This window comes from Antechinus flavipes, chromosome 3 (genome assembly GCF_016432865.1).
Source record: "Antechinus flavipes isolate AdamAnt ecotype Samford, QLD, Australia chromosome 3, AdamAnt_v2, whole genome shotgun sequence".
In the NCBI taxonomy this organism is placed as follows: Eukaryota; Metazoa; Chordata; class Mammalia; order Dasyuromorphia; family Dasyuridae; genus Antechinus; species Antechinus flavipes.
Window position 1 is genome coordinate 621850008 of NC_067400.1, and position 16785 is coordinate 621866792.

The window sequence follows — 16785 nt, forward strand, 5'->3', positions numbered from 1 at the left end:
AAGAACAAGACATGACAAAATAGGACAAGAAATAGGATTGCATAAGATATTGAATTCCTTTTAGGAAGTATAAAATTTAGCACAGTAGTACCAAAATTGCTCTATTTATTTCTGAGTCCTTCTGCCCTCCTGGTTTTCCTTTGGAGATTAGAGAAATGAAAATGCAGAATCCAGAAAAACCTGCAGCACCTATATCATCAGGTGCCAAGTAAAAGGAGCAGAACCAAGAAAACAAGATGTTTAATTATGACAACAATATTAGTGGAATGAACAACAGTGCTGAGAAGTGGGAACTTGTCATGGCCAAAACATATCCCCAAAGGAGAGATGAAAAAAACAAAAACACATCTTTTCTTTGTTGCTGATTTGGGAGCTCATGAGTATGGACCATGGAATATATTGTCAACTTTGGTTGATGGGTTGGTTAGTCTGTTGGTCTCCTCCAGTTTCTTTTGTTTTCTTTCCCATTCCTTCTTCCTTCCCTCCTTCCTTCCTTCCCTCCTTTCTTTCTTTCTTTCTTTCTTTCTTTCTTTCTTTCTTTCTTTCTTTCTTTCTTTCTTTCTTTCTTTCTTTCTTTCTTTTTCTTTCTTTCTGTCTTCCTCCCTTCCTTCCTTCCATAGGGAGGATTGATTGTATTGCTTTATCTAATTTAGAAATAAAAATTATATTAAAATGCAATCCCTTATTATATTCAACATAAAGAAATCTCAGCATTTTCAGGGTAGGCATTATTATTTTTCTGTTTCTTTTCCTACATTAACTGAGGACAAACAGACCTAGGTGTATTGATGCCAGATTACCCATTATTTATTCTTCTATCCACTCCAGGAATATTCTTCTACTTTTAATTAATACTGTTCATATTCAAGTTTGTCCCAAGTCTAGCACTGACCTCCTGCTTTGCCATTCATGTTTATGGCTGCCATAGGAGAATTATCTGGTAGAGGCAAATGGTGTTAAGATACATGGTGGCCATGGTGAGCACTGGACCTGTATGCAAATGTGTTCTCACACATTTAGTAACTTTGATTTCAGACAAACTCCTTATTTTCTGTGTGTCTCAGGTTTTTCCAAGTATAAAAAGGATAATGATAGCACTTACCTCCTGGGGTTATTGGAAGGATTAAATCAAACAATGAATATAAAGAGCTTAGCAAATTGCCTGGCACATGGTAGGTACTTAATACTCATTCCCTCCCTAAGCCACAAAACATGGTACCTTGAAGACGATATGTGCTTATTAACTGTTTTCTTTTGAATTTGAATTAGACAAAGCAATACATCAATCCTCCCTGTTCAAAATTTCTCTTTACAGCCACCTCTCTTCCATTCTGATGGGTGTCAGCTTAGTTTGGGACTCATCTCAGCAGGATAGAAGGAGTGTTAGAGTCCATTTGGGTGCAAGTGTGTCTGCCTAAAAGTCCCTTCGATTGCGTCCTATGGAGACACTGCCAAAGCTTCCCCACTTCTTCAAGCCCTGCTTCTTTTTCTAATGCTAAACATAGATGATTTTCCAGTTTTCCAAAGAACTTACATAGATTTTTTGTTTCAAGCACCAACTCACTGATGTCAATATGCCAATTTATTATATCCAGGGATTGAGTGTTTTTACCCAACACATAGAGTTAGCAAGGGTAGGACCAGGATTCCAAGGCAGGTTTTCTGCTCTTAAATCCAGGTTTTGCTTCATTAATTCTGAAGATACTAAAGGAGCCCTGAGAAGATCGAAGGGGTGTGGAATGGAATATGGAAGAATAAAGGAAAGAATTCATGAAAGATGGGTGTGGATGCCTTTTTGGGCATTAGGGAAGGCTGAAGAGAAAGCTTTCTGAGAGAGATCTTCCCTGTTTCATCTGTTTTAGAGGGGAAACAGTTGGACCTTGTTTGAGGGGGTGGAGACAGAAGCCCCTGCCACCACATCCTGGACCCAAGCCTCAGCCCTGGTCCCTCCTCCTTTCCTCTGGACAGCTGAAATCATTCAACTGAGGACAGCACGTTGGCTACACCATGACCTCCACACTCTTCTTTTTACTCTGTCTTGGTGAGTCCAAGGGACCAGCAATAGAGATGGAGGAGGAGGGGGATGATGGGAGGATTGTGATAAGGTAATGGACAGGGAGTTGTGGGGGAATGAGCAGGTTCTTCATGCTTCTGAGTGTCATCGATGTGCCATTTTCTGGAATTCAGAAAAAATAAATGTCAGGTATCTTTAATGAGAGGGGGATAAGATGTGGTGTGGTATGGTAAGTGCCATTCTAGGACTTAGCTCACTGAAGTGTCTTTTTGACAGGGCTGTGTCTGAGCCAGAGGATCAGAGCACAGGAGGGTGAGTCGTAACCTCCAAATACTCCCTACCCCTTTTCCTGTATTAATGTAGACAGTCTCTTCTGGGGGAGTCATCACTACAGAAAATTGAAGATTGAAGGGGTGCCTTATTGAGCTGGCAGAGAGCATTCCTAGAGGAATATGTGGGTAAAAGTTACTGGAACCAGGATAAAGAGAGGAGGGGAACCTGCCCAATCTCTCTTCCAGAGATTCTCTCCCTGTTCAGTGGCCTTCCTGGAGACAAATGGATCCCTCTAGTGTCAAGGCTTGACAATAGGGGATTCAATATTTTATCAGAGATTTTAGACACTGTAAATATGCCCAGGCTGGAGAATAGGTTTCCTTTCAAGTTTTAGGGAGCTCCCATTTCAAAGTTCCAACTGCCATGATGACCAGAGGACCATCTAACAATCATTCAGTGAACCGTGAAATTAAAATACTCATAATACCAATAGTGTCACCTAATGTTTTAAACTTGACATAGTGTGTTTCTCCCAATGCCCCTGAATGGTCAGTAGGCCATGGCAGCTGGGTGTTCCAGGAAAGAAAAAACCAAAATTTAACACCTAAGATATGGGTGGAAGGAGAGTGATCTTGACAACTGAGCCCCTAGAGACTTCTCTGGGAGGTTGCTTTCATCCTTATTAAGCAGGGCTCCGATGTTGTCATGGTACCCCCTTGGCCCTGCTGCTGGGGCCCTCCTGGGATGACATCCCTGTGTCCTCGAGGTCACCTGTCTCAGATTCTGGAACTTTCTGTTTTCCTTCTTCCCACTGAGGTCCAAGAGATCTCTTTAGCTCTTTAACCCTATATATTTATTTTTAAAAAGTAAGAAAAACTTTTATTGATTCTTTCTCCACATGGCCCTAATCCTCTGGAATGGAGTTAATTGTACACACACACACATTTATATGTCTGTAAACATATATGTATAGATATAGATATAAAATCAGTGTTCAAACACGTTTGCTGATGGATCGATACATTGATGTAATTCAGTCCTCTAATTTTTCAGGCAAGGAAATCAAACACACAAGGGGCAACAAGAATGTCATGAATTCCCCCAGCTAAACAGCATGGGGATTTTGTAAACTTAGAGCTTAGAGGGGCTCTGTGGCTCTGCTTGTCCAACATATTTTAGAGACATCGATATAAAGACCCAGAGGCTTAAGTGGCCACAATGCTCATAAAATGGAAGTCTGGGAATTTGAAGTGATGGCATGAGACTTCAGATCCATTGCCTTTCCACTAAATAGCAGCAAGCCATTTCCTTTGGTCTGTACCTTTCCTTCTATTTTACCAACCTGTTTATGTGCCCATTTCTGATCAGTACAGGAAAGATATTCCTCTCTATTCTACTGGCATTTCTGCTTGTCTCAGACAATCCATTCTATCTTCTCAGAAATTTCACCTTCTTGATCATTCTCTTTCTCACCTTCCAAGCTTTGATCTCTCCCTATTATTTTGCTTCTTCCCTACTGTCTAAAAATCAAAAATAACAACCTCCAGATCTCTGGATATATGAAAATGAATGTGTTTACATGAGTTATAATTTGTTGGTGTCCTCAATGTCACAATTAAATGCATATGAAAGTTGTTTGTACTCCTCATCTCAGTTCCCTCTCCTACCTCACATTTTCCATCTATTTTTGGACCTCATCCTTCAAAACTATTCTCTCTACAAGGACTAGTTTTGTTTTAAATGACAAAGTTGATGGCTCTTTTCATTCCTCATTCTTCTTGGACTCTCCAGTTTTTACATTAATGAATACCTCTTCTTCCTTACTGCTCTCTCCTCCCTGTTTGCTTCTTCTCAATCTCCTTTCTTGGATCATCTTTTATATTGTGATCTCTTGTCTCTAAATGCTCGCTTAGTCATTTCATCATCTCTTTGGATTAAATCATTATCTTGACTCAGCTGAATTCCAGGTTTATTTCCATCGCACCATTTCCTGGGATTGGACATTTTAAATTATCTGTGCTCCAGTCATCTAAAAATGTGAAATATGCCAATTTCGAGCCATCTTTACTCTAAATGTGCACAGGAACCATTTGTGTCTAAGCTGTGGTAGAATTTTTTGAGCTCATATTGGTCCGATCAGCTTTACTCCATCTACACTGTACTTTGACCCCCATATATAGATGTCACTTAGGTCCTCTTTGAGAATGAAGGACAGTTACCTCTATAGTGCTCTCAAAATTGGCAAGCTGCAAACCTAAACTTTCCTTCCTCAGAGAGAGAACCTTGTTTTCCTATTTCTATTAAGAACACCACCAACATTCTAGTTGATCTAGATTTGAAATCTTAGTCTTGTTACAAATGGGGAAAATCAATCTCAGGGAAGACAATAGACTTTGTCTAGATCATGCAGCAGGTAAGTGTTAAAGATTGGTCTAGAACTTGGAATCTATGACTTCTCAAATGTGTTCTAAATCAAAATTTAACTTTAGGCATTGATCCTTTCTGTGGTTGACAAGGCTAAGGAAAAGGAAAGTATGGGTTGAGTTTTACTGAGAAAGTTTTCCTTTTAGATTCATAGATTGGAAAAGGATTCTGGAAGGGGACCAGAGATTTCTATGGCACATCCCCTCATTGTATGGATGACAAAATTGGAAATGAAAAAATCTAATTTGTCCGTGGTCACTCCAAAATGTATGAGCAGAGCTGAGATCTGCACCCAAATGTTCCAACTCCTACTTCAGTGTCTTTTGTCTTCCAGGCCCTCTCCCCAAACCTAACCTCTCAATTCAGAAAGATTTTATCCGGGTCTCAAGGGGCAATGTGACCTTCAGATGCAACATATCAGATGATGATTTGCCACCCCAGAAATGGACATATCTTCTATTCAAGGATGGAAATTCCAAGCCCTTATATGAAAAGACTACAGAAGCAAGCTGGGTTGAGTTCAGCTTACTGTTTGACCCAACCCAAGATTTTGGGAACTACAGCTGCAAGTATTTTGCCTCTCAGAACCCACAAATGGAGTCGGAAGCCAGTGCGGTCCTGGAGATTTCTGAGAAAGGTAAGAATGGGGATCTGGTTCTATTGTTGTAGTTGCTTTTATTTTATATAATGTATTTCTTTATTTAGAACAATGAAAAAAGTGAAAATAGAAGGAAATGCAGAAGAAAAATATTGTCATATGCATATAATATAAAAGGATGTGTAAAATAAATTTCCATTCCAAGAAAGTATACATGATACTAGAACACATTGTATTAAGCACTGTCCATCTTTTCTTTGCTTCCTTGCAGGCTTTCTTTCATTGTCTGCTGTGTACTTCTTATTTTACTCTTTTTCCCTTTTCTTCCTCCCACCTTCCTCAAGTAGATTGCAGTAAGTATGGAGATATTTAAGTATGCACAGAGAGACACAGACACATATGTCTGTGTATATATACAAGAACACAGGTATTCATAAACCCACATGTACATAAATGTATATACATCCACATCCACATCCACATACATAGATATCTATAATTATTCTCAAATATACAATGTACACTCATAAACCTCTCTGTAAGGTTGTGCCATGCTTGTTGGTCCTCTGTCTCTCTGAGTGTGGATAGCATCATCCTTCATGGGTCCAAGTCTTTCCATAGGTTTCTAAATTAGACTAATCATTTTTCTATACCACAGCACTATTCCAATGTTACAATGCCTAGATCTGGTTCCATTGTGCAGGACAGAGGACTGAGAGGTTGTCTTGAAAGTTGAGAAGAGCTTTTTGGACAGGGACAGCTCTGGCTCTCAGAGAGGAAAAAGTTTCTCTTATTAATGTCATGGATCTCTTTGTCAGGTTAATGAAACTATGGATCCTTTCTCAGAATAATGTTTTGAAATCCATAAAATATAATACAAAAAATTAAAAAGGAAACCAAATATATTGTGATAAAATTATCACAATATTAATTCCCCCTCCCCAAGTTCAAAGACCCTAAAGCTAAGGAACTCTTGTACTAGGGCCTCCTCAGCAGGGCCATGAAGTTGTGGTGAGAAGGCCTTGGCATATGGGCTGGTCCATAAGCATTCATTTAGTGCTTACCACGTTCTGGACACTAGGTGGCACAGTGAAAACCCTTCTTACTTATTTTTTTTTCTTTGTTTTTGGTATTTTTCATAGCAGGGTAGAGTGAATGATACCTTTTCTCTGGTACCTTCAGGTTTACAAATTGCATTAGAAATGATTTCCTTTGATTCTCATGACAACTCTGAGAGACAGATGGTATTATTCTTCCTATTTTACAGAAGAGGAAACTGAGACTATAATTTAAGAGACTTGCCCTGAGTCTCATAGTTAGTAAATGTTTGGGAAGCATTTGAACTCAACTCCCTAATTCCAAATGCAACACTCTATCCACAGATCCTCATCCCATTGCAGCTACTGAGAGAGTTGATGATAGGGTATTGTAGTTTAGGAAAGATAGAATAGGGCTGCAAAAGCAGACCGAGTATGTATTTGCATAAAGTTATGATTGAGCTTATGGGAACCAATGGCTTTACTTCTGGACATGTTGAACAGAATTGTTTTAGATTTATGTCTTAATCAGAGTAATTAAGTATTTCAGAATTAATTATCATTACAATACCAATTAAAGACCTTGGCTTAAGAACAAGGTGAACTGCAGCAAATGGGGTCTCCAGTTGTTCTGATCTATATCTTGCTACTAGAAGACTCTGGAGAAGAAAGTGACTATGGTGAATTTATGCAGCTCTCCTTTACTTAAATCCAAGTCACTTGCATGTCACATGGTGTCACCTTCCTGATATCATGATCGTCTTTCAGAAGGAAGGACAAGCAATAACTACAACAACAACATTATGGTTACTGCATAGAAGGATCTTTTGCTTCTACTCACTTCACTTTGCATTATGGTCTTCCCTGGTTTTTACTGATCTGGGGCAGGATGGCTAGCTAGGTAATGTAAGTCATTTGTAACTCCTAAGTCATTTAATAGTTAACAAAAAAGATACTTATCTGGCCAAAATAGGAGAGTATCCAACAAATGATGTGGTTGGGAAAGTGATACCTTGTTCAAAATAAACACGTGATAAATTTACTATGGCCATTCTCTTTGACAAAAGATAGATTTATTTAAGATATTAAGTTACAGAAAATAAACAACAGGAATGGTAAATATGAAATAAAGTTGGGAAAGTAAGGAAAAAGACAAGTCCCTTGGGGAACCCATGATTAACCAGGAGAAAGGAAATACTCTATGAGATAGGAGAAAGCCATTGATTGCAGGTGAGACTAACCAGAGTTGGCTAGATTAAGGAGAAAGGTGCCATTATAGGGAAAGCACTATGAAGGGAAGAAAGATAGTACTTCACAATAGGCTTTGTCCTGAAGAGAACTTTTCAAAGTTCTTTATCATAAGCAGATCTTTTATAGGGGTAACAGTCTTAGGGGTTTCTCAGGGAGACCTGAGAAATAAAGGCTATAACTCAAGAAAGAGGGGTCAGGAGCCAGATGGAATGCACCTATCAGCCCAGTTCCCAGACCATATCTAACTATATACTAATCAATATTTCAATAGATTGTTTGAAGGTACCCAGAGGTTGGGGGATGGATGAAGAGGGTTGATAAAGAGTTCCTCCCTAGATGATCTAAGAATTATCTGATTATTGTTTATTCATGAGAGGGGAAGAAAGTAAGTCATATTACAAGCATAAGCAGTGTCAACCCCTTGAGTAGAGTAGGTTCAGGTAAGTGAAGCTGCCATGAAGATTTACCAACTATCCAACTTCCCAGCTCCCAAAATTCTTGTGGCTGCTTTGAACTCAAGTTTTGAGGAAATGGCATCCACTGACTAAGTCCTAAGTATCCTGAACCAAGACATGTCTTTCTATACCTTTTAAGGAAAAGCTAGTCTAATCTGCATAGGAAAAGAGTTAGAATCCTACTCTTGCTGCTCTTGGGAAAAAATTGAAGAGGAGTGGCTATGGGAGTGGATCTGTTGGAGAATACTAAGATTTGTAAAGGAGGGAAAGTAGGATGATATAAGATTACAATTCAGAATTCATGAATTCATGGAAATGGAAACTGAATCCTTGTGAGTGGTGCCAAGGTCAAGGCTATGGCCATTTCTGTGTATTCATGAGGAAGAGAGCTGGGATAAGTTATGAAAATTGAGCAGATTGAGAAACTGGGAAGTTGGGCTATTTGAAGGGAAATCTATGTATATGTTGGAACCCCTCAGGGTGCTGGAGGGAGTGGAGGTGGAAAGAAAATATTTGAGCTAGGAATTAAACTAAAAGCAGCTATGTGGCATCATGGGGCTTAGAGCTCTGGGCCTGGAGTCAGGAAAACTCAACTTTATGAGTTCAAATCTAGCCTCAGACACTTTCTAGCTGTGTGACTCTGGACAAGTCACAGTTTGCCTCAGTTTCCTCATATGTAAAATGAGCTGGAGGAAGGAATGACAAATTAGTAGCTTTGCCAAGAAAATCTGAAATGGGAAAATGAAAAGTCAGACACTACTGAACAGCAATAAGACGGCACAAAGGATAAGGCTATGAGAGCTGGGGCATGGACTCACACCTCCTCAGGTTTCCCATACCTGTTGGTTGTAATTGATTGGCAGTTATTGCCTAAGAAGAGGATTGCTGAGGAAGAAGATAATCATAATTTACAATGATTTCTCTCCTCAATTATGTCTTTGGGGATTGAACTGGAAGTAGATCTTGTGGTTTTCTATTCCCAAGGCTGCTGAGTTCATACCTCTTTGCAGCCTCCCTGGAGAGATGTTGGTTAAGTTGGTGGTGGTTGTGGTTGGACTTCATTGACATATTCTTTCTCATATTTCCTCCACAGAGCATCTTCCAGCTTCAGCCCAGCCAGTTCTTGAGTGTGGTAGAGAACACCTCCCCTGCTCTAAATTTGGTAATAATTTTCAATTGTCTGTGTGTAAATGGGAGAGATGGCTGAGATGGAGGTAGAGGAAGACTTAGGAGAAAGGGCAATGCCCCATGATCAAGGGAACTAGAGACAGAAGGAGGATTTCTTATTCTTAGAGAGGGTACACATGAGGAAGGAAAGCCCTTGACATTACAAAGACATTGAAGTTATGGACAAAAGTTATGGGCAAAATCCCTTCTCTGATAGTCAGTATTTTACTCCTTTGGGCTTACAAGAAAGATCCACACCTTTCAAAAATGTTTTTGCTTGGTTTAACTTTGAAATATACCCCTCAACCCCCCAACCCCCCAACCTCCCAGTCTGGTCACACAGATCCATGTCCAATGTCACCCTACTATGTCAGGGATTATTTTGGGGCATGAGATTTGCTCTGTATAAGGAAGTACAAGAGAAATCATTGGGGACCCACAATTAGACCCAGGATGGGGTTAATTTTTTCTTGACTTATGAGACCATCCCCATAGTGGGAGCCACAGTTGTTGCCATTCCTCAGATGCTGTGAGTTTAGTGATGGTAGAGTAATACCTTACCACCCCAGAGCTTTTAGTGAAATATGAGAGTGGTATTTCTGAGGAAAGGTCAACTCTGGAGGTAGATATTCTCCAACTTCCCTAATAGAACAGAATTAACGTCAAGAACTTGACTCTAACATTGAGAATGAGGAGAATTGCAGACAATATAACTTTTATTCTTTTTCCTATTCCAAAGTCAAAGGGCACCATAGTGGGTTCTTGGAAATGCATATTTATGAGATATCTTATCCATTACTTATGACCCATTCTGGTTTTTTTTTTCCTATTCTCTTTTCCAGATGAACTGGATGAATATGTCACAATAAGGTAAGACAAGGGAGGAATTAAGGCTCCCATAGAAGGAAGCCATGCCTCCAAAGCTCTCTGGGTTCAAGCCTATGGGTATTTAATGGGTAATTAATGGATGTATGGAAACATGGTTAAAGGTGATAACTCCTTCAGGACAATGGATACTCAAAATTGATTTTTTTTTCCTTGCCTCAGTGTCAAAAACCACTCTCATCATCATCTGCTGAATCATTATTCTCTTCCTCTTTTTATTGGCCTTCTTCTGTCATCAACACTCCTATACTGGTGAGTTTGGGAAGCAAGCGTGAAAGCATGAGAAAATAAACAGTGGGATGAAGCCTGGGGTCCTGTTGCTGTTCCTGTTATCATTCCCACTGGGGACTCCAAAAGGAGAAGCTATTGGGAGGATGAGAAACTTGGTTCACCTCCAACTCTTGAGTTATTTCCACTCCTCCTCTTACATGATCCTAGATTCTATCCATTAGGAGGCAGCCATTGTAAGGAAAGAGTAATGGGTGTGGCTCTCAAATTGACTTCTCACTTTGGTACTTTGCTTATCTGATAGCATTCATGGCTGATGTCATCTTCCTTCATGTGTTTGGCTCCCCTCAAGCATGTAGTACTAAAAAAGGAAACCACGAATAAATGTTCTAGAATGAAACGAAGGAGGGATATATGGTACCTGATTGGAGACCTCAATTACTGACAGAGCCTATTCTCCATGGCAGATATAGACATGGCCAAGAAGGGACTGACCCATCAGTAAGCAACAGCCATTCCTTCTGCCTCCTGGGAAATAATTCAGAAATAACTCATTGGTCCTAACATTTCTCTGGTATCATCTGCTGATTAGTTGTAGATCCCGTACTCCTTCTTGCTCTTAGTGCTAAGTGATATTCACAGATCCTTCTTCCCATTTGTATTCTCTCTGCAGAATTCAGCGACTGAGGACCAACAAGGAGTGACATACAGCCAGCTGAATATAGAGATCCTGAGTAAGGGGAAGTCAGTCCCCTCTATGACACCTCAAGAGACTGTAACATATAGATAACACTGTAGCTTGGCAGTAAGGGGCAACCAGAGACATATGAGTCATTTGGAAAATAAACATGAAATTCAAACAGAGGACTGGGGATTCAAAGTGTAATATGGGCATATGATTCCAGAGTGAGTGGCACACAAGCTTGAATCATGTGAAGCACTTGAGGGAGAAGGCACCTGGCTCGTGGTATACCATGGGCAAATACATAATGTTCAATAACTCCTAACCTTGATTTAGCAACTATATCAAACAAAAAACCTTTTAAAAGCATTTAGTCTTAGAGTTATAAAACCACAATATATCTTTCAACATCTAGTGGCAAATTTTGATAGATGCCTAAGATAGGACATCATTTGCTGCAAACACTTTTTTTTGTTCTTCTCTTTCTATGGGTATATCAAATTATGGAATTGTTTTGTTTTCAAAAATAATTGAAAAGGAGGAAAATTGCAAGAAATGTCTGGAATATAGGTCAACATGCTCATATTTTTCTTAATATTGAATCAATCCTGCATTCCTGGTATAAATCCTGTCTGGTCATAGTGTACAATCTTTGGGATATATTACTATAATCTCCTAGATAGCATTTCATTTTAAATTTTTGCATCAATATTCATTAGAGAAATTTATCTATAATTTTCTTTCTCTGCTTTTGCTCTTCCTGTTTATGTATTAGCACCATATCTGTCTTGCAAAAGAAATTTGATAGAACTCTCTCTTTGCCTGCTTTTCCAAATAGTTGATATGATATTAGAATTAATTGTTCTTGCTTGATAGAATTCACTTCATCTATCTGGCTCTGAGAATTTTTTTCTTAGGGAGTTAATTAATGGTTTGTTCAATTTATTTTTCTAAGATGGGATCTTTTAGGTATTCTATTTCCTTTTCTGTTCATTTATGCAATTACGTGTTTGTAAATATTCAACCATTTCAATTCATTTAGATTGTCAGATTTATTGGTATATTAAATAAAATTCTTGACCTAACAAACAAAATAGCACCTAAGAATTGCTTTCATTGATGGTAAATCCACCCCTTTCATTTTTGATAATAATTCAGTTTTCTTCTTTCCCTTTTAAAATCTAATTAACCAATATTTTATCTATTCTATTGTTTTGTTTTTATAAAACTGGTTTCTACTTTTATTTATTAGCTTGCTTTTTTTTTTGCTTTCACTTTTATTAATCTCTCTTTTGATTTTTAGGACTTCCAATTTTGTTGGAGTCTAGCTCCAGTGAATAGTGAGAGTGTGGCTATGATGAACATGCATGAACCAGGTGGAAAAATCTGTGGAGCAGTCCATTTATTAATTTGAGAGCCAGAGTTTATATATTCTTTAAGCTAGTGCTACATTAATACCAGGATTAAGCTAGTATTGCATTAACACCAGAATCAAGCTAAATGTTACTTTAATACCAGGTGTCTACAGATGGCATTGTGTACATTCTAGGGTTAATGTATATACTATACTTTGACATTTGAGTTTGACATTAATTTTAAGCAGTAACTAGGAGTAACAATAACAGTGGTATATAGCTGTAACAAGTGGTAACAAAGTATCTATCACAACAGACTCATAAATAATATAGTATAACATAGTCCTAGTAAATAGTATAGTCCCATCGTAATCCCTCAATACATTGTAACAGGTGATAATTTGTAACACTGAATAATTTGGAGTCCATTCACCAACCAGTTTCAGTTTCTCCCCAAAACAATGGGGTCCAAGGTCCTCTAAGGGCAAGGTCGATGGTCTCATCTTCTTAAAGTAATTCTTGCTGAGAATGGGCATAGAGCTGAATCACCTACAGATTCCCATTATTTTTTGGAGGGGTGATAAATTGACATTGATTGAAGTACCCATTGGTTGATTCAGTTCCTTGAAGCTGGTCAATGTAGCTGTAACTGACTAAAATCTAGAATGAAAAACAAATCTAAAATAGAGATTAGAATAATCTGAAAAAGAAAGACAAGTCCACAAGGACTGCTATAAAATGTACAGAGGACAATATAGATTGGCCCTCAACTTTTCACATAAAGACATATATTTGTGTCATAGGATAAACAGTGCATGCAAATGTTGAAGGTGTTTCAGATTTAGTTTTAATAAACAATAAAATAACAGATCTCACAGACAATCATGTTAATTGATCTTATATTATTTTAAAAACCTTTAGGAACTTTATTTCATATAGATATAAACATTTAGTAAGAGATAACTCCGCCAAATACTCATTCACCTAATTATTTAGGATATAATGACTACTTATTTGTGATTGAAAGCAGCAAGATATTATATAATGGAATTGTGCTCATGACTTCTATTGACCATTTGCTCTGATTATAGAAATTGGCTAAAGGAGGAAAATACAGGGGTATGATTATAATACTATCAAAACTGCTTCTTCAGGCCTCATTCTGGGAGCATACATATGACAGGATAAAGCATCCTCAGCTCAATTTATATCCGATTATAACAGTTCCACCTTATAGCCAGACTCAGGAATAATCGGGTGGATTCTTATTCAAGGAGACACAACTGGGAAACTGAGTCAGAAGAATTCCACCTTGAGCGGAGGCCAAGTTGTCTCTTGACTCTTCTCCAGATACAGACTTCTACCTGTAATAATTCAGGATCACATTTCTTTGAGTAGCTTATGATATTTCTCTCAAACAATGAGTTATTAACTTCATGATCAGGAAATCAAATGTGAAACTCAAAAGAATATCAATTTTCCTTCACAGGCTAATTGTACACTATTTCAAAGTCCGACTCTTTATACAGCAAATTAACTGTTTGGACATGTATACATATATTGTATTTAACTTATACTTTAACATATTTAACATGTATTAGTCAACTTGCCATTTGGGGGAAGGGGTGGAGAGAAGGAAGGAAAAAGTTGGAACAAAATGATTTGCAACTGTCAATGCTGAAAAATTACCTATGCATATATCTTGTAAATAAAAAGTTATAATAAAAAAAGAAAAAAAATATCTCTAATAGCAATCTTCATCTCTAATAGCAAATTCTACTAATCATATCTTTGGGCTAGATAAATTATTTTTAAAAAGTTTACCAGGACTTACATAGGAGATTTTTTTTTAAATCTTTTATATGTTTAAACTCATCCTGGTGCAAACTATTAATCACTAAACAAACTTATAGATTCCTAGTGAACACATTCCTTGTTTAGGAATTATACTTCCTAAACAGGCTCATTTGTAAGGGCATGATGATCTTGTTTACCCTGATGGTTTCAAGAAAACTGGCAAGCTTACAAATTAAGGGGAGTTGACAGAGACCCCAGAGAAGGGGCTGAGCTTGCTGTTGCCCACCCCAACTATTCTTAGTGTTTTCATGGGCTATGCTGTTTTATATTTCCTCCCACTCTGTGAAGAGGGGAAAAGATGCTGTATTCCATCCTACTTGAAGGTGAACTGATAAGGCTTTCACCTCTTCTCTTCTTCTACACACAGTGATTATTAATTTTAGGTTTAACATGATGAAAATAACTCCAAATAACTTAGTTAATAATTTTAGAATTTTCCTAATAGCCTAATAGTTTTAGCTATAATTTCCTCTTAATTTTCTAGCAAAGGTGAAAATACCTAATTCTTCAAATTGCATTTACAATAACATTATAAAATGAGATTATCAAGGCTAAATAAGTTTTTCACCTTTTAGTCGTTACATTTATTGTCTCCAAGCTGTTGAGCTTTGGAAGTTCTCAGGGAGGATTCCCGTTCCCTTAAATTGGTTTTTTCACCTTTTGTTTCAGAGGGAAAAAAAGACAATTCTTAAAATTGAGATAGAACAGATTTTAAAATCAACATAACCTTAGTTCATGAGATTCTTTAAATTCTGATTAAATGTTCCAGACAAACTAAATTGCTATTTGGTTATTTTTCAATTCATACAAATCATGTCTCTTTTGTGAGCCAGGAAAGGGCTAAAGTTCCTGTTTTTACTGACAGAGCTCTCAGAAGTCTGACTCGAGATAACTCAAAAGCAAGTTGTTTGTTGCTAGAGTTTTTCAAGTAGCAGCCAACTGATTTCCTATTTCCTTAAGTTCTCAAACTCTTAAATCTTCTATTAACACAGGCAATGCAAATAGATTATAATTTACATATCCTATAGTGAGCTTTGATTAAAGCACCTTTAAAACTTCTTTTACTATCATTCTTAAATAACAAATTTCATTGAACTATGTATATTTTCTTTTTTTCCTTCTCACCCCTTCATCCATGTATCCCTACTGTAGTCAGGGAAGGAGGGAAAGGAGAAGAAAGAAAAAGATTCTTTTTCCTCCCCTTCTGGGGAGATTTTAATTTAGTTGAATTTGTTTAATTTAGTTTACACACACATACACAAATCATTTACCTCAACATTGCCACTGTATGTAAGTCACATCTCAAAACCATATAAAGTTATCAAATATAAAGCAAATTATTTAATTTATCCAATAATACACTCAGTGACATGCTTAATGTTAACTTCATATAGCATTTGTTTTATGCTAAGCACTTTTGCAGTCATGTGATCTTCACAACAACAATCATAATTATTTCTCTTTACAAATCAGAAAACGGGGCAGACATAAAATAATTTGCCAAAAATTACATAGCTAATACATTTCTGCAACTGAAACAAAGAATGGCAAGCTTACCTAATACAAAGGCTGAGTGGCTTTCTTACCTTACACTGCAATTCTGGGTGCTACCACGGGCACTCAAATTCTTTACAGGCAGTTGTTGGACAGAACCTGCTGAAGGCTGGAGTGACTAATGTCAGGATCTCCCTTTGTTAGTAGTTTCAAGTGCCAAGGAAATCCTGACCATGGAGTCCCTACTTTCTCTCCACTCTTCCAAGCTGGGTTTGGGTGGTATTTGAGCAAGGTTGTATGGGGGCTCCAGGGCTGCTGCTGCTTCCCCATTTCTACAGGTGAGACAAAATTTGAGTTTCCATACATTTTTTTTAATTAAAGCATTTTATGTACAAAATATATGCATGGGTAATTTTTCAAAACTGACCCTTGCAAAACTTTCTGCTCCAAATTTTTTCCTCCTTCCCCCCCCATCCTCTCCCCTAGATGGCAGATAGTCCAATACATGTTAAATAGGTTAAAATATATGTTAAAACCTGCCATCTGGAGGAGGGAGTGGGGGGAAGGAGGGGATAAATTGGAACAAAAGGGTTGGCAATTGTCAATGCTATAAAATTGCCCATGCATATAACTTGTAAATAAAAAGCTATAATAAAAAAAAACAAAAAAAAAATATGTTATACTATTATCTTGCTGCACAAGAAAAAAAAATTGAATCTAGAAGGAAAAAACCTGAGAAGGGAAACAAAATGCAAGCAAATATCAACAAAAAGTGTGAAAATGCTATGTTGTAGTCCACACTCAGTTCCCACAGGCCTCTCTCTGGGTGTATATGGATTTCTTCATCACTGAACAATTGGAACTGGTTTGAATCATCTCATTGTTGAAGGGAGCCACGGCCCTCAGAATTGATCATTGTATAGTCTTGTTGTTTCTATGTATAATGATCTTCTGGTTCTGCTCATTTCACTTAACATCAGTTCATGTAAGTCTCTCCAGGTCTTTCTAAAATCATCCTGCTGATTGTTTCTTACAGAACAATAATATTCCACAACATTCATATAC

The 16785-nt window shown here is 37.6% G+C and overlaps 1 protein-coding gene across 1 annotated transcript; it reads left to right on the top strand.

Moving 5' to 3' along the window:
- The first annotated feature begins 1826 nt into the window (after window positions 1-1826).
- LOC127556466 (T-cell-interacting, activating receptor on myeloid cells protein 1-like) lies at window positions 1827-12140 on the top strand. Its single transcript, XM_051989638.1, has 7 exons — window positions 1827-2041; window positions 2291-2326; window positions 5046-5348; window positions 9146-9214; window positions 10062-10089; window positions 10267-10356; window positions 11006-12140. Coding segments are annotated over exons 1-7 (561 nt in total). The 5' UTR covers window positions 1827-2007; the 3' UTR covers window positions 11007-12140.
- Window positions 12141-16785: the final 4645 nt, after the last annotated feature.